This window comes from Cervus elaphus, chromosome 5 (genome assembly GCF_910594005.1).
Source record: "Cervus elaphus chromosome 5, mCerEla1.1, whole genome shotgun sequence".
Classification (NCBI taxonomy): Eukaryota; Metazoa; Chordata; class Mammalia; order Artiodactyla; family Cervidae; genus Cervus; species Cervus elaphus.
This window is the reverse complement of record NC_057819.1, coordinates 106,880,586-106,906,611: the sequence shown is the minus strand read 5'-3', so window position 1 is coordinate 106,906,611 and position 26,026 is coordinate 106,880,586. Positions and strand designations below refer to the sequence as shown.

The following is a 26,026-nucleotide window of genomic DNA, read 5'->3' as shown; positions in this document are numbered from 1 at the left end:
GAGACTCAACCCTGATCAGAAAGACACCACCATTCAGAAGGAGCATATGAACACTGGTGTTCCCTCAGTTTCCCACCCTGCCGCTCCCCACCCCAGCTGGGCACCAGAGGGAGCATTCTCAGGCATGAATTAGAGCCAGGAAGGGTAGAGACAATCCCTGGCCTCTCCCTCCTGCTGGGAGTGGGCTCCCCCCAGTCCTTGGAAGGAGCCCACCTGCCCCAGCAGCACGGCACCATGATGGCCAGCCTGTGCCCCAGCTCCGTTGCTGGGCTCAAAGCCCTGTCCAGCTCCTCCTGAGCTATGTGCCCTCAGGCAACTCACTGGGCTTCTCTGAGCTCTCATCACTCACCTGGGTAAAATGAACAATGATGCCAGCGCCATCAGGTCGTTACAAGGAGGCGGCCTCCACACGGACCTGGTGCGTCAAACTGCAGTTACTGGTTTCTGTGACTCAACCTCCTGGCGTGGGCCTGCTCCCTTCTCTGCTCCCCTCTCCCATCTCAGGCCTCTGCTGCAGTGGGGGCCCAGGGTCTGCGGGATCTGGGGTCTGTCCCTCCCCAGGCCTCAGGTTTTGCTTTGCTCTTCCAAGGGTCTTCTTAGCATCACCATCCTCTCCCAGTTGGTCCCCCTGCAGGCAGCCCTCAAGCTCAGCAGACCCATTTCTGAGACCCAGAGTGGCCCAGCTGCCTTGCTGGCTGGCCTGGGGTTCACATGCACCCTGTGTCCGGGCACCAGCTGTGTTACCCCCTCCCAAGTCCTGGCAGGGGGTGTTGAATGGCCCCTCAGGGTGGGGCCTCTGACTTGCTTCAGTGCTGCTTCTGCCACCAGAAAGGGCGAGAAACAATGCTCACCACCTTTCCTGGAGTGGGAGGGAGCCCCAACTTCACTGTAGAGTAGGCCCATGAAGGCAGTCCACCTGGAGGTTGTGGGGAAGAGTTGGCAGGCAAGGGCACGGCCAGGTGGTGACTGGCCTCGTAAGTTCCTGTCACCCACTGGGCCCCCAGGGTCACTCCTTCAGTCTTTGAGACCATCCCGTAAGGCAGGAGCCGTCCCTGCTGTATGAAGCAGGTGGGAAGAGCCGTGGTGCTCAGCTGATGTCACGCAGTACACGGTGGCCAAGCCATCACTCGCCCACATCTGCTGGACGCAGAGACCCCTATGGTTATGCACGAGGTCTCCCACCCACCCAGAGAGCTCCCCACCCAAGGTGCCGATGACCATCCTGAGCTCCCCCACAGCTGCCTTTTGAGGGCCTGTTCGGAGAAAGGGGTGGGGGCCTCCCGGGCCCCTCAGCGGCAGACTCACCTGTCTTCCCTCTCCTTGCCAGACTTGTTCCAGCTGCCAAGAAGCGGGGGCCACCATAGGGTGCTGCCACAAAGGATGCCTCCACACCTACCATTACCCGTGTGCCAGCGATGCGGGTAAGTCAGCCCTAGCAGACAGCAGGTTGGGGGATGCGGGCACAGCTCCTTGAACCCGCCCCACTCGACCCCCCCTGCTTCCCTCTTCTGCCCCAGCAGTTCTTTATCTTCTGGTGTCTCTCAGCCAGGCCCTCTGCTGGGCAATGCTGGCGAGACACGTCATTCCTCAGCCACCTGCTGGAGAAGCACAGACTACAAGGTTGAAAGCTGTATGTGAGCTGCTGTCGCCAAGGGGTGCCTAGAGCTGGGGAGGATCTCAGGCCTCAAAGAGCAGGGCTACCGGGCTGGGCCTCTGAAGTCTGAATAGGGGTTCACTGAGTTGGCGGAAAAAGGGGAGATACAGTTCAGTGACAAAAACTGAGTGGGATGGAAGGAGAGGAGATTCAAAACAGAAGCTGTGGAAGGGGGAAGCAGGGCCATGCCAGGCTCCCTGCACCTGCCCTGTTCTTTCTGCTCACTCACTCATCTGTTCTGTGGGCATTTATTGAGTACCTACTATTGCCAGGCACACAGAGCACAGACTGCCTGGGCCAGAGAGCCTGGAGCCCCTGATCCTGGTGGCATCCTTCATGCGTGGCCTGGGTGCATCCCTCCACGCCTCTACAGTCAGGGCCCCATCTGTGAAGCAGAGGGGAGAGTCATTTCTTTCTGCAGCTCTCTGGGGCAGGCAATGAGGCCATGCACACGACCCAGAGAGGGCAGCACTGGTTCAGTTCGGGGAGGGCCCAGGACCTCTGTCCCCCGCCCCCTGCTGCCCTGGAAGGGGGTGAGGGTATGAAAACCTTGCCATATGACAGAGCAGAGGCCTCCCCTGCCAGGACCCTCCCCACTCCCGCCGCCCTGGGAGCCCCAGAGGCTTTGGCACAGAAAGCAGGGGCTGCCGTACTGGAAGGATGGCAAAGAGGGAGGTGGCCAGTGTCCCCAGGCAGGGGGCAGGCCTGAGGCAGGGCAGGCTGTGCCGCTGCTGTATTAGCTGCATTACTAAGTCTCAGGGAGGCGCATAGGGGTTGGCGGGCAGAGCCCACCCAGGTGGCTGTGGTCAGCTAGCAGCTCAGCTGAGGCTGCTGGACCCAGACGAGGTCTGGAGCCTTCCCAGCTCTGCTCCCGCCCCATCTGTCTCCAGCAGGGCCACCCCCAGTGCCGGCCAGGGCGGGGCAGAAGGGATGTGCTGTTGGATTGGCTTGGCTGTTTGCAGGCGGACAGGCTGGAGAGTTAGGGGAGGCCTCCCTATGACGAGAGGGGGTTCCAGGGGGAGGAGAGAGTAAAGGACAGGCAAGCCAGCGGGGCTGGAGGGCAGTCAGAGTTTGACTTACTCTGAAAAGAAACCTGCAACCGGGGGCGTCCAGGGCGGTGGGCGCCCCCCTCCCGGCCACACACGACGCCAATTCTGACCGCGCGAACTTCTGTTTGCTCATAGGTTGTATATTCATTGAAGAGAACTTTTCTTTGAAATGCCCCAAACATAAGGTGAGTGACCGCGAGCCCCCCTTGGAGGGGCCCAGGCTGGAGACCATACCCCGCCGCAGGCCCATCGGCTCCAGGCAGACCTGACGGTGGCGGGTGCGCACGCGAGGGCCCCGGGCCACTTAAACTCCCGCGCGCGCCGGGGGCGGGCCCAGCCCGGGGGCGGGCCGCGGAGGCCAACCTCCAGGCCGAGCTGCCGGCGGGGCTTCTTCGCTCTCACTGCGGATCCGGGGCGGGTCCGGAGGGGTTGACCCCTTGGCATGTGCACCGCCGTAGGCAGCGCGCCTCGTGTCTCTTTCCCTCAGAGGCTGCCGTTGTAATCCACTCCCGGCCGGAGGAGCCGCCGGAGCCAGCCCGCCCGCCGCCGAGGAGAGGAGCCGCAGGCGTAGCCCCCGGGCCTTTGCGCTGCTTCCGGCGCGGGTCCTGAGCGGATCCCTGATTCGGAACCGAACCTTGGATCTGGCCGCCTTGGGCGGAAGCTAGTGGTCCCCGGTTGGGTAGAAAACACGTTCTGGATCCGTCTGCTCCTGGCACCGGACGGCACAGGGCCTTCTCGCCCCCATCCCCTGGCCAGGCTTGGAGAGGGGTTAGCCCGCGGAGCGGCCAGACCCCTTGGGACACCCAGACTCTGGCGGGGCTGGGAGGCCTGTAGCCTGGGGACACATTTCTCCCTGAAAGTTCCAGGATGACGTGGTACACATTCCACGTGGGTCGGTCGTGGCCCGCAGCCGGACACCCTGGGAATGGGTAGGGATAGGGGGATTGGCAAGTCCTGCCCGGCAGAGGAGGGGCTGGAAGCTGTGCACCCTAATTGCCCAGCCTCGGCCAAAACCTGCGTGAGGTCTGGAGGGCCGAGCATCTGGGGCCTGTGCTCGAGGGACGCGACCTTCCTGGGCGTGGGCAGACTTGCCCCTGCTGGCTTCTGCCTGTTCCCCTTCCAGCCCACCCCATCCCTGGAGCCCAGCCTGGGAGCGCAGAAGGAGTCTCCATCCCTGGCAGACTCGTGACCAACCCTCCGCACGACCACCGTCTCCAGGGGCCACAGCGCCACTCGCACGGGAGCGGAGACAGCGCTAGATCCATGTACACACCTGTGTGCCCCTCTATATATATGTCACATAGAATGTATATATGTTGGGAACATGCTCGCTTCTCCGTTTGTCGCCACTGTGCGTCGTGCGCCCCTTAGCACGGGGCCCTTGCTGGGAAGGTGGCTCCAGCGCTGCCTCCTTCCCCATGCAGCCACCACCGCCCGGGCCAGTGCCCACCAGTTCGTCCGCCTGTCTGTCCGTGTCCTCAGCTCTGTCCACGCTTCGATAGGCCTGACGCAGCCCCACCCTGGGGCCGCCCTAGCAACTTCTGTACATATGACTGTAAAATGGTGAACGTGTGTATTATATCCAGCCTCGTTATATAGTGTATATATATGTATACATATACATATATATAATATATATGAAGACTGTAAATGTTAAGACGACTAGTGTTCTTATTAGTATATTGCTTCACACTGAAGATTGTGTGTATCGAGCTGTTTCTAAAAGATGTTTATTTTCCTTAAGAGTAAAAAAAAAAAAAAAAACAGTCATTGCATTCAGAAAAAAAAGTCAATAAAGATACAACGATTGTTTTGGAATTCTGCAGCCCGTGGATTCTGACCAGATTCTGCTGGGAGAGGGTCCAGGCTTTAGGGGAGGGCTCTGGGACAGGAATGAGCAGTCAGGGAGATTGCCCTGCTGCCCTGCCACAGCTGCGTGGCCTCATATGAGGGGACGGGGTCAGGCAGGTGACACACCCAGACACACAGGGAGACCCAGGTTGTAGTTCCTCCTGTCACCACAGAATCCCAAGGACATGTCATTCCGGGTCCTGAAGTGGGCAGAAGCTGGGAGGGGAAGCAAGAAGGAAAAGCTGAGACCACAAGGGCCCTAAGGGTTAGGAGATTAGCGACAGCGCCAGGGCCCAGGTCAGCTGGAGGGAATAAAGCCAGGCTTCCCAAACAGAGAAGGGCAGGTGGGACCAGGAAGCCTTTGCCTGGGTGCTAGGGGGATGGAAGGCCCAAAGAATCCACTCTGGTTAGCCTCACCCGAAAGGAGCAAAAGCCAGATTATAAATAATTTCATTTTTTATTCTCTGTACAAAACTTCTCAACCTATGAAAATAAAGTCTGCAAAAGGCAAAGTAACGCTTGCGCCTTGGAGGCCAGGAGGCTGGTGCACTCCGATCTACACTATGCACAGGTCTCCCCAGATGGGAGGGAAGCACCGGGGATAGGGTCCCTCGGCTCGGTGAAATGCACCCCTCTCTCCTCTCTGGAGGGAGGGGGAAAGCTGCGGACTGGGGTCCCTTGACACCCAGGAGCGGGTGTCACTGGGAGCACGTGACATCCGGCGGCGGTGGCAGCGGCAGGCCCCAGCAATCCCCCAACCGGCCACAAGGGGCCAGCACTATCCTGGCCACCGCGCGCCGAGTGCGGGAGCGGACTGGGGAGGCCTGCAGGTCAAGAGCAGACATCTCCGAGGGTCTCCAGGCCCCCAGGGGCCATGCAGTCCGTGGACTGGGCGTGAGCACCGGATCTCTAGCGCTGCCCTCGGCCGCTGAGGCGGAGACCCGGCTCTGGGGCAGGCCCGCCGGCAGAAGTCTAGCTGGAGGTCACAGTGGTCCCGCCGCCCAGGCGCATGAGCATCTGCTGACAATCGTGCAGCAGCCGGCGGTCACCGAGCTTCTCGAGCGTGCGCGCCGCCTCGGCCAGCATGCCCACGCGTTGCCCGGGCGCCGACAGAAAGCCGGGAGGCAGGTAGCAGGAGGCCAGCAGCAAAACCTCGGCCTGCTCCCGCCTCGTGGGCCGCGACTCCAGCTCCGCCGCCGCGCCTGCGCACGCGCACGGAAGCACATCAGGGGCGGGGCCGCGCCGGGGGTGGGGCTCGGACCCTGGCCCCGCCCCTGCCGCCCGGTCCTGCGTGCGCCCCTACGCCTTTGGTCTTGGACTGCCGGGCTGCCATGCAGCGGGTCCCTTCCGCGCCTTCCCCTGGAGCACAGAGTGAGTGCTCCACAAAGGACAGTCGTCCCCCGAGTCTCAGGTTAGGGCTCCCGTCGGGGGCCACCTTGAAGTCCTGAGGCTCCTGTGTGTCTTACGGTCTCCCTCTGCAGCCTTCACCTGGCCTGCGACCCTTCCCACCTGGGCCAGCCGGCTTCTCACCTCCTTTGCAGGGGCCGACCCTCCTCCTCAGGCTGCGATCCAGGAGCTGGTGTGTCCGCGCCGGGCTGGCCCCTGCCATCAGTCGGGCAGTGGCTTCATGTAGGAACACCTGGGCAGGAGGGGCCAGGAGAGGTTCAGATCAGGCCCCCACTCCCTTCAGACACCCCATGTCTGTCCCCACTGCAAGTCAGGGCCCCGTGGGCACTCACCCTCCGCATGGCAGGCCGGACATTCTGTGCCAGACGCCTCAGGCCACTCAGGTCCCTCTGGAAACCACGAAGCTCAAGGGCAGAGGCCTGGGCCCCGCCTCCAGGGCCCTGAGAGGCCTGGGTGGGTGCCGGCAGTTTCTGCCGCTGCCAGAGGCTGGTGCGTGCCACAAGGAGCAGGTCACACAGGAGCAGCTGCATGGCCTAGGGGTGGTGGGTAAGGCAGGGCAGGGGTCAGGGCCTCTGGCTGTGGGAGAGAAGGCTGGGGGCCCACGGTGCCAGGGGCCGGCTCCGGGCTGCACTGCCGAGGCACTGCACCTGCCTCACACATGCAATGCAACAGCAATGCACCGCGGGGCCGCCCGCTCTCCAGGCCCCCATGCCCCCACCGGCCTGTGCGGCAGCCTCCAAGGAGGGCCCTGCCACATGTTCACCCCACCCTCCTCCTGGAGGGGGAGACACTGAGGCCAGAGGGAGCAGCCACTCTCCCCTGGACCCAAGCCTTAGCCAGAAGGCAAGGCCGGCTGCGTCCCCCGTCCTGTGCTGTTGGGCTGACCCTGCAGTCTTCTGCAGCCCAAGGGGGACCATCCAGGGAGTGGAAAGGCCAAGGCCCCTGAGACGGGCCAGGCCCCCGGCCCCAGCCCTTACCTTGTCAATGGAGCTGTCAGCTGGTGTGGTGGCCAGGCTGTCCTGCAGGTACCCACTGGCCTTCTCACACATTGCCAGGCTGGCTGGGCCAGACTCAGCCTTCCCGCGGCCTAGGATGGCCCGGGCAGCCTTGAAGGAGTGCAGAGCTGCCCTGGGCAGGGGTTTCCTGTTGGGGCCAAGGCAGAGGTGTCATGGCCAGACCTCCCTCTGCCCTGGTTCTGGCTTCATGGGAAGAGCATGGCGGGACCCCAAGGACACAGAACAAAGCTGGGGGCAGGGTTGGGGGTGGGGCACGAGCATGCAGCCTGCGCTCACTCAGACTCCTGCAGGGCACGGGGCAGGTGCTCCACCAGCGGGTACAGCCTTTCGGCTGCCTCCTCATCCCGCCGAAGCCAGTGGGTCACCACAGCTGTCAGAGAGGCCCACCACTTGGCCACCGGGTCTGTGCCTGCAGAGGGGGCACAGGGGGCAGAAACTCAGTCACACTGTACCCGAGGTGGAGCTGCTTGGCGCTGGGGCTGAGGGCGTCACAGGTGGGAAGGCCGGGGGGCTCACCGGGGGTGGCAGCCATGCTGGAGCTGATGGAGAAGCTGCAGGCAGGAGCCCCGGCCACATCTGAACAGCTGTTCAGCAGCTGCAGGTACCCCAGGGCATCTGAGAACTCCCTGTGGCAGGAGAGGACAGGCGGTCAGGATGGCTGGCAGGGGTCCTCACCTCTGCACACAGCACAGCCTGGCATCCTGGCTCCTCCAAGAGCCTCCATCCCCTCCTGCTGGGCTGGTGGGAAACTGAGGCCCAGAGAGGAACCGAAATGCACCTAAAGCCACAGTGGCCCAGCTCTGGCCACCCACAGGTTCCCTGGACACAGCCTCTCCCAGGCTCTACCGGGCAGGGTGCTCTGGCCTGCTGAGGTGCACGGAGACACTCACTTGTCCCCCTCAGCTGATCCAGGGCTGGGGCTGGGCTGGGCCACGCAATTCAGTGCTCGCTCCAAGAGATGTTCACGGAACAGTTGAGTCACCTGGGCCAGGGGATCCACTGTGGAGAAGAGTGGGCGAGTGGAAGGGTGAGAATGGCCCCACCCCTCCTGTGCACACGCACCTCCCTGCACTAGGGATCTTTTTGGGCATGGGTGGGCCTGGCTCTGAGACAAGTGAAAGCTGGTGGATAAACACTCCGCCCACCTGTGGACAGGATAACCCACCTGGGATGCACTCTCTTTCCCGACCTCCTCACTGCATAGTGATGTTGTCTGCAGCACCTCCCGATGATGCCCACCCCCTGGCCCCCCGCCCCGTCTTCCTGTTTGCCTCTGAAAAGCCCCAGCTGAGACAGAGCCAGGCTGGCCTCCCCGTCTGCACATCCCCATAGCCACACCAGATGGCGGGGCAGCAGGCCAGGGTGGGCAGGGAGAGCAGAGAGGTAGGGGACAAGAGAATGGGAACGGGGGACGGAGGCGGTGGCCAGCTGTGGGGAAAGGGGTGGGCCCAGGGACAGGCCCAGGGTGAGAAGGCACCTGGGTTCCCAGCCACGCTGTACAAGCTGTCCCTCGGGGCGCTACACAGGGCCCAGCTGCCGTCCACGAAGAAACGGTGGCCCACAGGGTGGCAGAGCCACTGCATGGCAAGGGGCACTGAGCCGCTCTGTGCCAGGCAGGCCTGGCGGGCACTGCTCAGGAAGAAGCGCTGTTGAGGAGGGAACGGGCTGTCACACTGAACCCTGGCTGAGACCCCAGCGGGCCCGCAGCCGCCCCCATAACCACGTGCCTTTCTGTGTAGCCCTCACCTACCCGCAGAGCCCCCACTGGTCACCACCTACTCACAGTCAGAAAATGCAAGACCCGGGGCAGACTGGCCTTGACCCTGAGTGCAGCGGCCACATAGATCTCAGCCAGCGTGGCCACGGACACGGCGTCTCCTGCGCACTCGGCCAGGTTCAGGGCACTCAGCGCCAGGTTGGCAGCGGCGAGGTGCCCACCTGAGTACTTCCCTGGAAGATAAGAGGGCGTGAGGCCAAGGGTGGTGCGGAGGCATCAGGACCCCGGGGGCCCAGCCCTCGCCCGCATACCCATGGTGTGCAGCTGGTGCAGCTTGTGGTAGACGAGGGCTGCGTCGCGGGCACTGGTGCGAGCATCTGCCTGTAGGGCCCTGTCCCTCCGTAGGCCCCCTGCCCAGCCGGCCAGCCAGCGGCCCACCCAGAGACGCTGCAGCAGGTGGCGGATGAGGCTCCAGAGCAGGCTGCAGGCCAGGTCCAGGTGGGAGGTGGGCAGAGGCCGGCCCAAGGCCCGCAGGGCCAGCCACAGCTGCTGGGCAGCCTGGGCAAAGTCCCCCTGGGGGTGAGGGGTTTTCAGGTGAGAAACATGGGGCTGTGCTACTCCCCCACCTTGGGCCCCCCGCAAGGACCACACCATCCCCAGCAGCACAGGCTGGGCCCCCAGGGGTCCACAGGAGTCGGAGGGGTAGACAGGAGTGGGGAAAACAGGGAAGGTCCACGGTATGCCCAGCACCTTCCCAGGCACTGCTCAGGGTCCCGGCCCTGCCTGCTCCCATCCCCCGGGGGCCGGCCGCTTACCCGGGCTAGGTCCAGGTCGGCCTGCTTGCGATGCCTCCAGAAGTGCACGGCGGGGCGTGAGTGGGGCCGAGTGACTGGTTCTCCGTAGACAAAGAGAAGTGCCAAGGAGAAAAGCACCAGCAGCCCATTCATCAGCCAGACCAGTGGGGGCAGCAGCCACGGGGCCCAGCCAGGGCCATCTGGGGGCAGACAGAGGCTGGGGACACAGAGGCTGGGCACCCAGGAAATCCAGAGCCCCAAGCCCATAGGACAGGATCCACATCTGCGAGAGCCCCCCTCCTACCACCCTACCTCTGCCCTCAGCACCCAGCATGCTGCGCCCAGGATGGTGATTGATGCTGGTGGTGTCGGAGGGGCCAGCAGGACCCCGGCTGCCCAGCAGGGAGGCCAAGGGGTTGCAGGAGAGACAGAGGAAGACGAGCGCACACAGGGCCAGGCGAGAGCGGTCCAGCATGCCCTGGCTGTGGGGAGCAGGCAGCAGCTCTGGCTTCACCTGGGGGGTGCGGGCAGAGTGGTGAGAACAGGACGGCGTGACCCAGAGAGCATGGCTCCGGGACGGAGGGGTCAACTCTGCCCCCTGCCTTACTGTGGGAACCTCTCAGCCCCATCTTTCGTCTGTCTATAAAAGGGGAGGTGGGATGTATGAGGGGCCTGACCCAATCCTGGGGCTCAGAGGAAGTTGCTAGATGACAAGAAGGGAACAACACTGCAGGCCCCACCTGGCCGTCTTCAAAGACCGGACTGTCAGGCTCCGAGTCACTGCCACTTCCACCACTGCCACTGCCCCTGCTGCTAAGGGACAAGGGGCTGCTCTGGGAGGGCGAGCCAGCGTCTGAGGGGGGCGGGCTCAGGGTGTCCACCACCTCTGGTTTCATGCCCTCCATGGGCACATCTGTGCTACCTCCACTGCTGCAGGCTGACACCAGGTCCTTCAGTGATTCTGTGGGCCAGAGAGGAGCAGGCTGGAGTGACAGCTCCACACCCCACCTCACCCCAAATCAGAGCTCAGGACCTGGGGGAGCTGCAGGCCACGGAGGGCCAAAGAGAGGTTGAAGGGCCCTTGCAGGGCAAGAACTTCAAGGGAGGCCAGGCGTGGAGGGGGCCAGAACTCACTGCTTTTGTGGACAGCAGTGCGCAGACTCAGGTTCTCCTGCTTGAGCTTCTGGTTGCTGTGCTGAAGGAAGCGGATATAGTCGATGGCCTTGCGCAAGACGGCAGATTTATTCAGCTGCAGGGGTGGGGTGGGAGGGAGATGGCACAAGTAGTCAGGCCAGAGAGCTGGGCACTGAAGCGAGGAAGCAGGGCTGCTTTGCAACACAACTGCCTCCGGAGATTTGCATCTGCTATTCCTACTCCCTGGAACATTCTTCCCCTAGAACTTGCCGCCCAGGTAAGTAAAACAGACAACAGCACCTGGCTGACTGCTGTCAACATCATTGCACCTTTATGCCTCACCCTCTCACCTCCTCCAGGTCTCTGTTCACACATCGCATCATCTTTGTGAGGCCTTCCCTGACCACCCAATTCAGGTTTGCAACTTCGCCCCATCCCTCTTCTCTCCAGCACAGCACTTATGCCACCTGGCGCACCCCAACCCAGATCTGTTGGCACCCCCGCACCCTGCTAGAATGTCAGCTCCTCAACAGCAGGATCTGTCTGTCCTCTGCTGAATCCCCAGCACCTGGAAGAGCCTGTGCTACCTGGGGCTTCCCTGAAGCTCAGCTGAACAGAGCCGCCAGGCCCAAGGAGGCTGGGGCCCCAGGACTGTCTGCCGAGCCCCATCCTCCTCTTCCTCCCAGGTGCCTCCTTCCCCAGAGCCGCCCTGTTAGGGCCTCAGCCCACACCTTGGCCTCAGTGCCCACCACCAGGTCCTTGAGCTCAACAATCTTGTCATTGATGGAAGAGCGGTAGCGTTTCTCGATGGCATTGTGGGCTGTACGCTTCTCACCGCGGCTTTGTGCCGAGCCTGGAGCCTTGCCACCAGCAAGTCGGTTGATGGGCAGCTTGTCAGTGTCCACTACCAGCGGCACCGTGGCCAGGATGGCTCCACCACTCACCAGGGTCTGCAGGGCCAGGCACAGTTAGCGGGTGGACATGCACGTGAGCAAACCCCGCACCCCCCACCCCGTCCAAGCCACCTCCCCACCCTGCCCAAGCCCCCTACCTGCAAGGGCGCTGCCTGCACAGCAGTGCCAGGGCCCAGGGAGCGGATACCCGCTGCTTTCAAGGGGGCTCCCACATCTGTTTTCACGGTCGTCAGGAGCAACGAGTCTGCCTTGATGAAGTGGGGCTGCAGCAGGACCTAAGGACAGGAGGAGCCTCAGCCATAGGCTATGGGTCTAGGCCCTGGGCTGCCACCTCCCTGATGCCAGCCAGACCGCCTCACCGGGACCTGCTGTATCTGGGAGGTCACAGCTGTTGCTCCAGGTGCCACTGTGGGGGTGGCTGTGGCTGTCAACAGCTGCTGGGGGGCCGCGCTCTGAACCTGGCTGTGCAAGGAGACGGGCGGGACCCCTGGCAGGGAAGCCAGTGGCAGGCCAGGCAGTGACTGCGAGCTGCTCCCCGGAGGGGTCCCTGCAGAGATGAAGGCTGGGGCTGAGGACACGGGCTGTCGCAACCCACTTCCAACCTGTCCCCCTGATCGTCATCACCATGTGACCTGGGATGAGTCACTACCCCTGTGGCCACGGTTCCTATCTGGATGGCTCTGCCCAGGGCTCTGATGCAAGTATGCCAGCCTCCCAGCCAAGAACCGCTCTGCGGAAGGGTAGCTGGTGTGGACCCTGGACAGTGCGGGCAGTGCAGGCAGTGCTTCATCCACAGGAGCCCGAGAACTGCTGGTGAGCAAGCGCCTCCAGCCACAGAGGAGGGGCCCGACTGCTAAAGCCTGCAAACTCCTCTACCAAGAGCACCTGACCCCCACCTTCACACGCCCTCCTTACCTGTGGAGAAGCCTCCCGGAGGGCTAGGGTAACCCACAATCGGGGCAGAGCTGAACTGCGGTGGGGTGGTGGCCGCAACACTCTGTGGCAGGAGAGCCCCAGCCAGGGGCTGGGGGGTGGTGGGCTGGAGGATGGTCAGGGGCACTGGCTCCTCCTTGATCCCAGGCCCCGGGGAGAAGGCAGGCACAGATGGGTACATCTTCAGGGAGGTGGGTGCAGGCTGGGGAGGGGACAACGGTGGAGGTGTCGCCTTGGTTGCCTCCAGGAAGCCTTCAAGTGAGGAGCTCATCGTGGAAGGAGGTGGGGACAGGCTGCCCGGGGAGCTGGCATCGGGACTGGCGGGGTCTATGGTCCCTGCTCCACCCCCAGCGTAGGGCGGGTCAAACAGGCCCGGGAAGTCGCTGTCTTGGTTGTTGATGAGCTGAAGCATGTCTGCAGGGAGGAGGAAAAGCTGTGAGCAGCAGTGGAGCAGGTGTCGTGTGTCTTCACGCCCCCCGTGTACACACTGTACACGTGGGAGCAACGCCACAGAAACAAAAAGCCACCCCCAGGAGCCCACACTCACAGACATCTGGGACATCTGGAGCTTTGCCCAGTGCATCAACAGCGACACTGGACAATGCCAGCGGCCCCTGAAGCAGAGGCTCATGACTGCTCAATTCAGAACTGCCTTTGCCAACCCATTTCTCTGTGCAATAGACTGAGACTTGGGGCAGAGTCAACTGCCGGCCATATGTGTGCCAACCAGTGTGTCCCTGAATGTTCTGGGCACAAGCCCAGGCCCTGTTTGCAGCCAAGCAGCCTCGGGACCGGCCATTCAGGCTTCAGCCTACCCTCAATGAAAGCCAACGCCGTCTGTCCTGACTCTTCTCCTCATACAGACTGGACACATTGCCCACGGCAGCCCAAACTGGCCGCAAGCCCTCTCCCCCAGCTGGCAACCAGCAGTCTGGCTGGGTCAGTCCAGGGCCCTCTAACCCACTGAGGGAGTCATCCACTGGGTCAAAGTGCTCTGCAGGACCCATGAGCAAACCCTGGGAGCCCCAGGTGTCCCCTAGACCCCCAGCCTGGGCTTCTGGTGAAAGTGTCCTCTCACTGGGCCTTAGTCTCCCCATCTGTACGGGACAGACAAAACACTTTGTGACAGACAGCTGCACGGAGGGGGAACTCAAGGTCACCTGAGTCCCTCCTACTGACAGGTGCCAGGCAGGAAAGTGACTGCAAGGGACGACCCAGGCTGCCTGGAGAGCACTACGGAGGATGGGGTTGGGGGGTGGGGGTGCCAGGCTCAGCCCTCCTGTCCTCAAGCACAAACACTTGGTAGACCCTCCAGGTCTGCACAGGTCATAGTGCACAGAGTGCTTCCTCCCGCACGTCCCCCTACCCCAGGCTTCACAAGCCCCTTTGATAGTTGGGGAAACTGAGGCCGAGAGAGGAAACTGGCTGAACCCGGGGCTCCCACTGTCTGTCAAGCCCAAGGTGCCCGCCAAAAGGTAGCCCCAGGAGACAGAAGGAAAAGCGGTCCTCCTCCCTGCGGAGCAGATGTGGGAAAGCCACCCCCTTACTCGGGACGTGGGGGTGGGGTGCCTACTCCTCTTAGAGCAGGGAGCGTGTACACCTCTCCTCAGGGCACCGAGGATGGAACCCCACTGAGGAGATGAAAGCTCTATAATAAAGGGGTGGAGACCTCCAAAAAATACCTTCGAACGTGCAGTCCATGGTTCCGCGGCCCGAGCCAGTCGCCCCTCGGGGCGTCCAGGCGGCTGGCCTGCCGGTCTCCGAGCACAGACTTCACCAGCGGGGCCGGCGCACTTTAAAGCCGCCGAGCTACAGAGCTACCCACCGGCCCCGCCCCCGCCCGGCCACGCCCCCTCCCCGCCCCGCCCCGCCGGCCAGCCCCGCCCTGCGTAGCCGCGGGCCGGGCATGGGGTGAGCGCGCGCGGCCAATCAGCGGCCGCGCCACCGCCTCCTGGGGCCCCGCCCCGGCCCCGCCCCACCCCCACGGCGCGAGGCTTGGGTTGCGCCCCGAGGCGCCGCATGGGGGCCGAGGTTACTAGCGGACGCCGGCCCTTAACCCACTAGGCGCCGACGTCAGCAGGGGTTACTGGCGGTCAAGTCAAAGAAGAGCGGCGGAACGAGGGGCTGGCCAGGGGTGCCCCAACTCCGCAGCTAAGTCTCTGGCTCTCTGACACCCTGAGCCGATCTCGACCACGCTCAGCCTCAGTTCGCTCTTGGAAAATGGGACGAGCACGATTCCGGCTCCGACGGGGACAAGTAAAGGTGTTACTGGGTGCAGTGCTTAAGTGAGGCCAAGGGCTGCCTGGCAGTGGGTGTGGGGACCTCCCCTTCCTGGGCCGCCCCAGCATGGGCCACACCCCACCGCAGGGACCCCTGGCAACAGTCACTTCCCAGGGAAACAGGAAGGGAACCCATACCCCGAAGTGATGGCCAGTAACAGCTGAGCCCGAGCTGAAGCCCCACACAGACATCCCTTTGCAGAGGGGCCTGGATCTGGGACGGGGTCAGTGACCCCCACCCCCAGCAGCCTCGGGGTGAACCTGACTCACTTACTCACTACAGGGTCCGGGGAGGCCAACAGGCAGCCCAGTCCCTGGGACAGAAGGTGAGGAAGTCCTGGGGTGACAGGCTCTGGGGGTCTCTAGAGGGGTGCCCAGGCCCTCTCCCCTTCTGCGTAAGGTTCAAGTTCTACACATATGAACAGAGCCTGGCCAGCAGCCCAGGTTGCCAGCTCCAGCTTTTGTGGCCAAGTGGACCCCAGGCTTAGGCCAGCCTCCAACTGCGGCCAAGCCCACCCGCAACCCTTTCTTGGTGTCCTGCAGCCTCAGAGGGTGTTGGGGGCAGAGACCCCCTGGCCCTGATGGCTCTCACTCTCCAGGCAGCTCCTCTCCCTCACATATCCACCCTTCTTTGTCTGGGTCCTTCCATGGCCTTGCAGCGGGTGCCAAGGGCAACTGAATTCTCCACCTCCTTCCCTCCTCAGCTGGTGGGTGCTCACACCCTCCCTCAGCCCCCCAAATCAAGACATTGGTGTTGGCAAGGCTCCTACCTCACCTGAGTACCTTGAGACTGGGAGACACTGAGGCCTGAATTCCAGGGCTGACCCACACCTGAGCCCCTGCAGGGCCAGGGCCAGCTAGCGTCAAGCCTACCTGCTCCTGACCGTCCCTCTCCCTGTCTCATGCTCTCTTCCCCCTTTGTTTCCCATTTCACATGTCTTGGCTTTGTCCCATCCAGACCAAGGACCAAGAAGGGGGAGGCCCACGGCTAATAGGGTCAGGAACAGCTGCCAAGAAGGCTGGTCTCAGGGACACGATCTAACAAAGATGCAGTAAGAAGCAAGCATCTGGTGGCGTGTCGAGGGGCCACCACCCCCTGAACTCATGGTCTGACGGGCCCCCTCTCACTCTCTGCTAAAGCCAGATCTGGATCCCAGAACTTCCCTCCACCCTTCACTTGCTGTGCAGTCCCAGGCAAGTCACTCTCCTTCTCTGAGCCTTCACCTCTGGCCTTGGAGCAGGGGATTCTAGGAGGCAAGAGAGGCCACCCCCCACCCCCAGGGTGCACAGTTTAAGGAAGCTCCTTCCAGTCCAGTGGGTCTGAAAGGCTGGCCAGGGCTCCCACAGTGGGGCCCCTCCACTGGTGAAGTAAGCACTCGCGTGACCTAAGACTCAAAGCCCACATGGCTCCTGCACTCACTCTATGGGGAGAGGGGAGGTGTGGGCTCAGCCTCAGGGGGCCGACCTGCCCCTCCCCTAGCCTACCTTCATCTTTTCCCCTCCTGCCCTCATTCTATCAGGGCCTAACAGGAAACCTGAAACCCTCTCCCCCCTCCCTGGCTCTACCTTCAAACCTCCCTCTGAAGGCAGATGTGAGCCTTTTATTCTCGGGCCTGTTTATCCTGTGAGGCCATGACAGAAATCCTCGGGGGACCCCCACAGTGCCCAGCCACAGAAGCCCAGCTCTAAGTATCACAGGAGCCTATGAACCAACCAGCTGACACAAGGCCTTGCACCCCAAATTCTTCTTACATGCCTCCTGGGACAGGGAGCTCATCACCTCCCCCATATGGCCTGGCCCATGAAGCTCAGGTCTGTTTCTCTGACAATATCTACTGCCCTCTCCTAAATGTTAGGCCAGTTCCAGGTGCTAGGGGTGCAGGAACAGAGCGTGAAGACCTCCTAGTGGAGCTTCTGTTCCAGTGAGGGAGGCCAACCATCTACTAATCCGTGGAGGAAGGGGGTGCAGGTGATGAGCATCGTGAAGAAACAGAGGGAATCAGGGCAGGCCTCTCTGTGGAGGGGACATCTGAGTAGAGGCCTGAATGAAAGAAGGGAGTGGGCCAGGAGAAAGGAAGGATGTCACGGGCAGTAGGAACAGCAAGTGCAAAGGCCCTGAGGTGGGAGCAAGCTTGGTGCACTGTCAAGACAAAGAAGAGGCTGGTGTGACTGCAGAAGAGGGGGTCAAGAGCAAAGGGGGTCAAGGAGACAGCCCAAAGCTGGAATTCCAACCCACATTTATCTGTCGCCTGAGCTAAGAACACCAATTCTCAGGGAATGGGCAGAAAAGGGATTTGTGAGCAGGTCACAAAGTATGCAGCAGACAGCATAAAGCAACAGCACCGCTCCACCTCTAGCTGCGCAAGGGAGGGCACAGGGCAGCAGTGGGGAGTGGGCTTGCACCCTGCCAGCCAGCCCCACTGCTCCCACCAGCATCTCCTGGAACCTCCCAAGAAGCACAGTTGGCAGGTTCACATGTCCTCAGCCGATCATGTGTGCAGCGGGGGCACAGTCTGCCTTTGTGTATGTGGGGCTGCCCAGGGACGTGGCGGGTGCCCGCTCTTCCTGGAATGGGATGGCCCCGGGGCCAGAGCCCCAGGGGAACCTGAATATGAGCCCTCTAACCAGATGAGGCCACTAAGGCTCAGAGGGAGGCCATGTGCCCCAGGTCCTCCAACTGCAAAGTGAAGAACCTCAGACCTACACCCAGGCCTGCCAACCCCCCGAGCCCACAGCCCCCTGCCAGGGGCAGGAGTGAGCCCTGAGGCCAGCCTGGCTCTGTCCCAACTTGTTGCCACCACTCATCCCAGGTCAGGATATGAGTGCAGAGTGCTATGCGGAGAGGAGGCAGCATGAAGCTCCAAGGCACTGCCCCCTCTGAAGTGTGTGTTTTGGTTCAAAGGTAGCACACTGCTTCCGAGCTGCCAGGCTGCTCTCTGGAACAATAAACCTCCTTACACTCTCCCTTGCAATATGTCACATTTAATCAGAGCATCACCAGCACTGGGTTTTATCGTTTTCACCTACTTTGGGGTGCTTTCCTTAGTCCTCACAACTGTGTGACTGGAACCTTGAAGGTGCTTTAATTTGCATCTCTGAGGCTGCCCCGAGGTGGTTGTGCAGCAAACCATCAACTATGGCCAGAGACCCAGAAACACCTGCTGGGCTTGGGCCCTCCTCTGCCAGCTAGAGACAGATTTCCTGCAACATGTTCTTGACCTGGGAGGCAATCCCCACTGGGCCTGGCCTTCCTACTGCTCCCCACACCTCAGCTGGGCAGCTGGGGGCAGTGGACATGTCCGCCCCCAGTCTGTATACCAATGAGGAGATGACCGTGGCATTTCTAAGGCTCCCCCCCTCCCCTATCGCAGGTTCAGGTGTGCATGCCCAGTAGGTCCCAGGGTCAAAAGGCACATCCACGGGGCCTGTGGCTGGCAAGAAGGACAGAGGCACTTGCTCTGGCCAGGAGCCACTGCCACCTGGCCTGCCCCTATCAGCTGGGCGAAGTCCAGACCCCAGCCTCTGCCCGGTGGTGACCCCGCCTGGGGCTGGGCAGGTCACCTAGGATGTTTGCATCCAGTGAGGTGACCACCGGGCAGAAGGTAGCTCCCAATTGCCGGCCCACCCGCCTCCCTGGACTGCCCCCAGCACTTTTCTCCCCATCCCCCTCACAGGTGCAAGGGCTGGAACTCACAGGGGCTCACGGGCAGCCCACCTGTGGCCTCACCCCAGCTTTCCAGGGCAGCCACTGCAGCCTAGAGAGAGCACACAGCCACACCGGGAGGGCCTCTGCTTCCTGCCACCCGGGGCAGGTGGGCCAGGCACCCAAGGCAGGACAGGGATGAAGAGGGGCCGTGTCCAGGGGGAGAGGCCTCTCCCAGGCTCTGCCATCAGGACCTCTGGACGTGAGGACAAGGCAGGGGCGCCCTGTGGGGGCAGAGTGTGTCCAGGGCATGGGGAGGGCCTGGAGGGAGGGACAGGACTCATCATGGGAGGGCCGGCCCGGCCCACCTGACATGTCTCAAACACAACGCTGAGACAAGGGACTGTATCTTGGGGCTCTGGGGAGCCATGGTGGTTAGGGAGCTGAGCAGGTATGTGCTGTGGCCAGAGCAGGGCTGTAAGCCATCTTGAGCTTGTTTTCTAAGGAGCGCCCATGCATGGCAGCACCAGGGAGAGAACTGGCATGACAGACTGTGGGGAGAGGCCTGGGGCGGGGGGGCAGGTTGGCCCCCATGTACCTCTTTCAGCAGGCTGGCCTGGAGCCCAGGAAGCCAGGTCCCTGTGGTTGATTTAGGGACTGGGCCGAAGGCAGACACCTGGACTTTGAAGACAGAGTGAACTGGGGAGCCCAGGCAGAGGTGACTTCCAGCTATGCACTGGAGGCCCAGGCCACCCCTCGACCAGGCCCACCCAATCAGCAGCCTCCAATCGACTCTTCATCACTGAGCAGCATAGTGCAGTGTATCAACCAGTGGGAGGCGAGGCCCTCCACGGCATCAACACAGTCCCAGCACTCATGCAAGGTGGCTCCCACATACCATCTCTCATGGCCACAAGGGACACCAAAACAAGAACAGGAAAAGGAGGCTGGGAGCAGGCAGATCCACCCGGAGTTGTGGTGCGCTGCAGCCAGGGCCCAGCCTGCAGCACAGGACCTGGGGCTCCTGGTAAGGGCACTGGTCACATGACGGAGTCTGGCCAAGGCACATGCTCAGGCTGGGTGGGGCTCAGAGCCATGGGCGGACTCTCTGATGCCAGTCCTCAGTCTCATGAGTCAAAGGCTCTGGGCTAGGATGAGGAGGTAGCCGTGTAACCTATGACTCTGTTTCGACCTACTCCCGGGCCCCCAGCATACCTCCACATAGAGCAGCCTTCTGAGTCCCCTGCTCTACGGAGCCTCTCTCTCTCTCTCACACACACACACACACACACACACTCACAATGGGAGACTAGCATTTAAGAGTGTGGGCCCTGGAGCTCCCACCCTAGGTTTGAATTCTGGCTCTACCATGCTCTGCTGTGTGACCTGGGACAAGTCACTTAACATCTCACTGCCTCTGGGATCCAGTTCAGCTTTCACCCCCGAGTCAACGCTGCCTGGCCTTCCTCTCAACTCCCCTCCAGGGAACCTGGCAACTCTTGGGCCCTACCAGCTGGGTTCTCAGCATTCATCCAAAGAGTGATTGGCTCAAATGTGTCAGTTTTGCTAACCCTAGGGTGGCCACAGGCTCCATGGATGAGTCCATCCAGGCTATGGGAGGTTTGGGTCCTGTTCTCCGGGCCTGTTTTCCCCAGCAACCAAGTGCAAGGTAGCCAACGTGGCTGAAACTGCATAGGAAACTCAGAGGCAACTTGTGGAGGCTGGAATGTGCTCTGTGCACCGTGGGCAACAGCCTCCTGACTGGCCCCGCTGCAGCTTCGCCCCCAACATCCTCTCTGTAGAACAACCAGAGCAGTGTTTCCAGGTGTGTAAGACAGCCCACGCTGCTGCTCCCGCCTTTCCCTGCCAAGTCCTCTTCCACCCACCTGCCCAGTCTCACCTGTGCCCCTCCAACTCCTCGCCGTGCCCTCTGCGGGGAATACATCCTTCTCAGGGCTGAGCTCAGGTCCCACCCCACCGCCCTACCCGAAGCAGTCGCCCTGCCCCAGCTCCCCACAAGGTGTAAATATCTGTTTATGGGTTTCCTTAGGGTGGGTGTGTGCTTCCAAGAAAAGGGGGAGCCCAGGTCTGTGAACCCCTGGTGCCTAGGACCAGGCCTGGTATTCAGTAGACGCTCGATAAACGTGTGCCGAACCGATACCCGGAGCCAGTTAGGAGAACCGGGACCTGGTCTGTCAGGGTCGGCGGGACCGCAGCGCGCGTGCGCAGGAGCGCGGGCGCCGAGCTGAACTCTCGGGCCGGAGGGAACGACCGAGAGTAACCTCCCGCTGACGTCAAGGCCGGGGCGGGGCGGGGCCTCGGCGATGCCGGCTCCCCGGCTCTCGTCAACGCCGCCTCGCGACTGAGGGCTCGCTGGCCGCGGGGTGCGGGCCGGGGCGCCCAGAAGCGCACGTGCTCAGCGCCGAGCCTCCTACAAGACCCGGCGGGCACGGGCGGCTCCGCCGGGACAGGACCGCGAGGCCCGCAGCGCTCGGCGCAGAGACCCGGGGCGCCCTGCCCAGAGGCGCGGGCCGCAACGCGACCCGCTCCGTGTCCCCCGCCCGGCGCCGCCTGCGCGCGGAGCCCAGTGCCCCTGACGCACCTTCTATGTCGGTCAGCAGCGCCGCGTCCAGCTCGCACGGCTCGGCCAGCGCCAGCTCCAAGGCCGCTTCGCTGAAAGGTGGTTCGTCCATGGCGCAGTCGCCTCCTCCCGGAGGTCCGCCGGGCCCGCCGCAGCCGCTCCGCGCGTTCGCGTCCCGCCCCGAACTCGGCGGTGCCCGGCGCCCGCGAAAAGTTCCTCGGAAACTGGGTTCCCGGCGGCGGTTCTGCGGGGCAGGCGGGGCGGGGCGGGGCGGAGCCTTGCAGGAGCCCCGCCCCCGGGTGGACGGTCCCGCCCAACCTGAGGAGAGTCAGGCGGCTCCGGTCTGGCCTGCGCACCCGCCCCCTGGCCGTTCAGTCCCGGCGCAGACTGCTGCGGGGCTCCGGCAGGCCCCAGCTTCTCCCGCCCTGAGCAAGGGGGCTGAGTGGAAGCCCCGGGTTGGGTCCGCCCCAGATGTCTCTGAAGTTGAGGCGGGAAGTGACCCGACAAACCTCATTCCGAGATTTGGGTCTTTAGAAGACAGACTAGTCCAAGACCTGCTGTGTGCCATCTGGCCAGTTACCTCACCACACTGTTCCTCAGTTTCCTCAGCTGTAATGAGGCTTGATGGTGTCTCCGAAAGGGCTGACCGGGACGTTAGTGACGGTGGCCGGCTGGGCCTGTGAGATGAGCCTGCTCTTCCTTCTTTAGATCTTCTGAAGAGCCTGGAAAAGGCTAGAATTTCCCACTCTGACTTACTCTGTTTTCCTCTCAGATCCAGCTGTGGGACTGACAGAAGGGCTGGGGGTTAGTGGGCCCAGTCCGGCTGCTGAAGGTGGGCTGGCCTCTGCACCCAGAGTTCAGGAGCTCACCAGCACAAGTTGACACAGCCACCTGGAGCTGTACCAGGACTGGGCCCCATCCCCAGGGCAGCTGGGATGAGGTAGGGGCTGTCTGTGCTTTGGGCCTGGGCCCCCTTGCACTGGATCAGGACAGGCCTGGGCAGGTCAGACGAGACAGCTAGGCTGGGGAGAGGGCTGGACCAGGACCCTGGGTCCTGTGGACTGGGGTCAGAGCTAGGTGCCAAGGGAGGGGCCTTATGAGGTGGACTGAGATACTAACATGCAGGTGCTGGAAGTGTGGAAGCAGTGAGCAGAGGCACCCTTGGTAGGGGGAAACCAAGGAGCCTTATCAGAGGTCTAGACCCCCACCTCCACCCCCAACTCCTCAGTGAATCCAGCCATCCTGAGTACTGCTTTGCTCAGATTCCAGATATAGCCTGTCTGACCACACCCGCTGACGGAGTGAAATTTGTGGCGCACTTTGGTAGGGGGGTGTTGCCCAGACCAAGAGAGGCCTTGGAGGCCCAAGTCCCTGGGGCTCAGCCTGGACAAGCAGGGCTCTTTGTTCCCCTCCCGGAAGTGGCTGCGGTGGAAAATTACCCAGACCAGGGATGGCCAAGCCCCGGGGGACCTCCAAACCATATCTGTTTCCCAAGTGGTCCTGCTCAGGGACCCTTGGGGCCTGGCCCCCCAGATGAACTTCTGTGGGGGAACAGCCCCCTGCATCCTGATGCCCAGCCCCGCCGCCCCCCCAAGTCGGAGCCAAGCGCCCAGAGGGCCTTGGGAATCTGGGGAGTTCCCTGAAATTTCCAACAGCCCTTCCCAGGGAGGGGAGGGGGTGCTTTGTGAAGCCTGAAGACCAGTTTCTTAGAGTCAGGAAACAGGTCTGGGTTTTCACCTGCTTGCTGTGTACTTGGAACATCTTACTTCACCTTTCTGGTGTCTGTAAAATGAGACCACTCCTTCCTGCTATAACCCTGCAGAGTCTGTTGGAGTCAAGGTCAAGACAGACGTGCCTGCTTGTCTTGTAGGCGCCTATACCGCATATGTAAAGAGCAAGCTGAGTCAATACGCACGCATAATTGCAGCAGTTCAGAAGAAAGGGTGATGAAGCAGGGCCCATGGAGACCCGCAGCCAGCTGAAGTGAAGGCTGGCTGAAGCCCCCTGTAGGGCCCAGTCGTGGGAGAAGGGAGGAATCTGCCACCAAAGAGATCACTGCTTCACTGGGCAGCCGGAGACCAGCCGGGCAGGGCAGGCATCCAGGGGAGGGTGGAGAAAGCCGGCTGGGGCTGCGGCTCTTTGGTGAACATGGTCCTCTGAGCGCCCCTCCCCTGGCCCTCCCGGGGGCTCTGCTGCCGGCCGCACCAGCACCGGGCGCCGGAGCTGCGCGCGTCCGCGTTAACCCTTTTCTTCCCGGAGGACGGCATCCCATTTCACAGGTGAGCAGAGCGAGGCGGCGGGGACGCGCGCCGGGACCCGCGGGGGCGCCTGCCGGACGAGCCCCGCCCCGGCCCGAGGCGCAGCCAATGGGCGCGGGGCCCCGGGTGGGGTGACGCGGCGTCAACGCCCGGCTCTCGGAGGCTGTGTCACGTGCGCCGCCCGACCGACCCGGAGCCCCGCCCGCGCCGCCCCGCCCAGAGCCGGCGTCCGGCCGGGTCCCACCTAGGAGGCCGGCCTCGTCTCTGCTCCTTGCTGCTGTGGGCGCCATCGTCTGTGGGTTCAGAGCCGTTTGGGGCAGGTGTCCAGCGCAGGCAGGGCCGAGCCATGTCCTTGATGCCGGAACTCAGGGGCAGGTGGCGGGGCAAGCTTGGGAGCTGCCAGGGCTGCCTGCCCTGGGCATTGCCTCAGGCTACACAGACCCCTCCCCACTCCTGGAGCCCCCCTGCCCCTGGCCTGCCCGTTCGTGCTTCATTCTGCAGTAGTTGAGCTGGGACCTGCCCAGCTTGTGGCCGAGGCAGCAGAGAGCCTGCAGGGAGCACTGGGTTCCTCCCAGCTCCCCATCTGGTCATTGTGGAACCAGATGGCCATTGACATGGCTGGTTCTGGTCTTGGATGACCGTGTGTTCTCATGCCAGTTTCACTTCTGCTGTATACCGGACAAGTCATTTGAAGCCCTCTCTGAGCCGCTCTGGGGGTACACCAGCCAGGGAAGAGCCTCAGGAACTCAGTGAGGGCTGGGGCTTACAGGAAGAGTGAGGCATCAACTGACACCACTTCCAACTACAGGCGCGTTCTGATTCTGAGTTCATTGTCAAGTGTACATTTCACCGAAAGCTGCATTCCTGGCTTTTCTTGAAAAACGGGAGTTGAGCAACAGCAGGCTACAGCGGCCTGTGAGCTTTCCTGGTCCCCTCTGGCCCTGGAATCCACCCAGGCAGGGCCCTGGAGGCATCGGGTTAACTGCGTTTGACCGCATTTCTCACAGCACAGGACACCCTGCCTGCAGCTCTGGGCAGGGGTGGGGAGGGAATGGCCCATCCCATGGACGCCCTGGTGCTGAGGTCCTGGAGCCCCTGCACAGATCCTCTGAAGCCACCCAGCAAGAGCTGGCAGGGGTTCCACTACAGCAAACGGCACTTCTGGGTGAGTCCTGCATGTTCAAGGCCTCTTGTCTGCCCATGCCCAACTCCTCAGGGCCCCAGAGACCTTTTCCTTGGAAGAGAGTGGGGCTGAGGAAGGACTTCTCCTCAGATGTCTCAGTGGGGGACTAGTGGGCAGTGGGCCATGAGTCATGAGCGGACCCACAGGGCTCCCCACACTGCCTCCTCTTCTGGCTGCTCCCCAAGACCTCCCTGCCCTGCAGGCCCTGGAAGAGGGCGCCAGGGCTTCCTGGCTGCAAAGTGTCCTTAATTCTGAGAACTGGACTGGAGCTGCCCCTCCCCTCCTGGCCAATCTGGCACCCCACAGGCTCGGCATGGGATCCTGGCACATCCACGGTGATGTCTCAGGGTCACCCCACTTTGCCCCGCACTCAGGGACACAGGACAGTAATCTCAGATATGCAGATGACACCACCCTTATGGTAGAAAGTGAAGAAGAACTAAAGAGCCTCTTGATGAAAGTGAAAGAGGAGAGTGAAAAAGTTGGCTTAGAACTCAACATTCAGAAGACTAAGATCATCGCATCCAGTCCCATCACTTTATGGCAAATATATGGGGAAACTGTGGAAACAGTGACAGACTTTATTTTGGGGGGCTCCAAAATCACTGCAGATGGTGACTGCAGCCATGAAATTAAAAGATGTTTGCTCCTTGGAAGAAAAGCTATGACCAACCTAGACAGCATATTAAAAAGCAGAGACATGGAGAAGGAAATGGCAACCCACTCCCGTATTCTTGCCTGGAAAAGTCCATGGAGAGAGGAGCCTGGCAGGCTGAAGTCCATGGGGTTACATGACTGAGCATGTGTGCACGAGGGAGATGGGTTGGTAGCAATAAAGTGGGAGAACTAAAAAAAAAAAAAAAGCAGACACGTTATTTTGCCGATGGAGGTCTGTCTAGTTAAAGCTATGGTTTTTCCAGTAATCGTGTATGGATGTGAGAGTTGGACAATAAAGCTAGCTGAGTGCTGAAGAATTAATGCTTTTGAACTGTGGTGTTGAAGACTCTTGAGAGTCCCTTGGACGGTAAGGAGATCAAACCAGTCAATCCTTTAGGATATCAGTCCTGAATATTCATTGGAAGGACTGATGCTGAAGCTGAAGCTCCAATACTTCGGCCATCTGATGCGAAGAACTGACTCATTGGAAAAGACCCTGATGCTGGGCAAGATTGAAGGAGGGAGAAGGGGACAACAGAGGATGAGATGGTTGGATGGCATCACTGACTCTATGGACATGAGTTTGAGTAAGCTCTGGGAGTTGGTGATGGACAGGGAGGCCTGGCGTGCTGCAGTCCATTGGCTCACAAAGCGTCGGACACAACTGAGTGACTGAACTGAACTGAACAGGGACACAGAGCAGGCCTCTTTCGGGCCCACAGCACTTTTCACAGGGGGACACACTTTCCATCCACAGAGCCTGGGGCCCTCACACTCTGGAGGCTGCTCCCAGACTCCCTTTGCATAGGGCATTGGTCTCATTCCGACTGCTACCCCCAAGCAGAGGGAATGGGACAAGCTTCCCTGGCAGCACGGAGGCTCACGCTGCCTCTGCTTAGACAAAGCTGGAGGTCAGCTCTGGCAGGCCCGATGAAACAGAGATTGCACAGCAGCAG

The 26,026-nt window shown here is 61.8% G+C and overlaps 2 protein-coding genes across 3 annotated transcripts in view; one reads left to right on the top strand and one right to left on the bottom strand.

Annotated features, from left to right (window-relative positions):
• The window catches only part of RAI1 (retinoic acid induced 1), an 84,835-nt gene extending 80,314 nt beyond the window's left edge, over positions 1-4,521 (top strand). Inside the window, exons 4-6 of the mRNA XM_043904058.1 lie at positions 1,328-1,421; positions 2,839-2,888; positions 3,191-4,521. Coding sequence (XP_043759993.1) covers positions 1,328-1,421; positions 2,839-2,888; positions 3,191-3,205 — 159 coding nt within the window. The 3' untranslated portion in view covers positions 3,206-4,521. The remainder of the gene's footprint in view (positions 1-1,327; positions 1,422-2,838; positions 2,889-3,190) is intronic.
• Positions 4,522-4,992: 471 nt separating this feature from the next.
• On the bottom strand, positions 4,993-21,686 carry SREBF1 (sterol regulatory element binding transcription factor 1). 2 transcript variants are annotated; one of them, XM_043904059.1, is made up of 19 exons: positions 20,994-21,686; positions 12,452-12,883; positions 11,896-12,083; positions 11,674-11,811; positions 11,354-11,572; positions 10,623-10,737; positions 10,229-10,449; positions 9,801-10,002; positions 9,510-9,688; positions 9,006-9,267; positions 8,761-8,927; positions 8,455-8,623; positions 7,868-7,976; positions 7,494-7,603; positions 7,254-7,386; positions 6,939-7,104; positions 6,294-6,494; positions 6,085-6,193; positions 4,993-5,756 (listed from the first exon to the last, which is right to left on the bottom strand). In XM_043904059.1, exons 1-19 carry the CDS (start codon positions 21,082-21,084, stop codon positions 5,527-5,529), a joined length of 3,441 nt encoding a protein of 1,146 aa, XP_043759994.1. In that variant the 5' UTR covers positions 21,085-21,686; the 3' UTR covers positions 4,993-5,526. The 2 variants fall into 2 exon arrangements, with proteins under 2 accessions (XP_043759994.1, XP_043759995.1); XM_043904060.1 differs by lacking the exon at positions 20,994-21,686 and adding an exon at positions 14,152-14,306.
• Between the last annotated feature and the right edge of the window lie 4,340 nt (positions 21,687-26,026).

Excerpts from the sequence above, each read along its gene's own strand:
- SREBF1 (XM_043904059.1), bottom strand. The coding sequence starts at position 21,084 with ATGGACGAACCACCTTTCAGCGAAGCGGCCTTGGAGCTGGCGCTGGCC. Across the intron at positions 7,105-7,253 it reads CGTGCCCTGCAGGAGTCTGA|GAAACCCCTGCCCAGGGCAG; the intron begins GTGAGCGCAGGC and ends TGGCCCCAACAG. Across the intron at positions 5,757-6,084 it reads GGTCGGCCCCTGCAAAGGAG|GCGCGGCGGCGGAGCTGGAG; the intron begins GTGAGAAGCCGG and ends GCGCGTGCGCAG.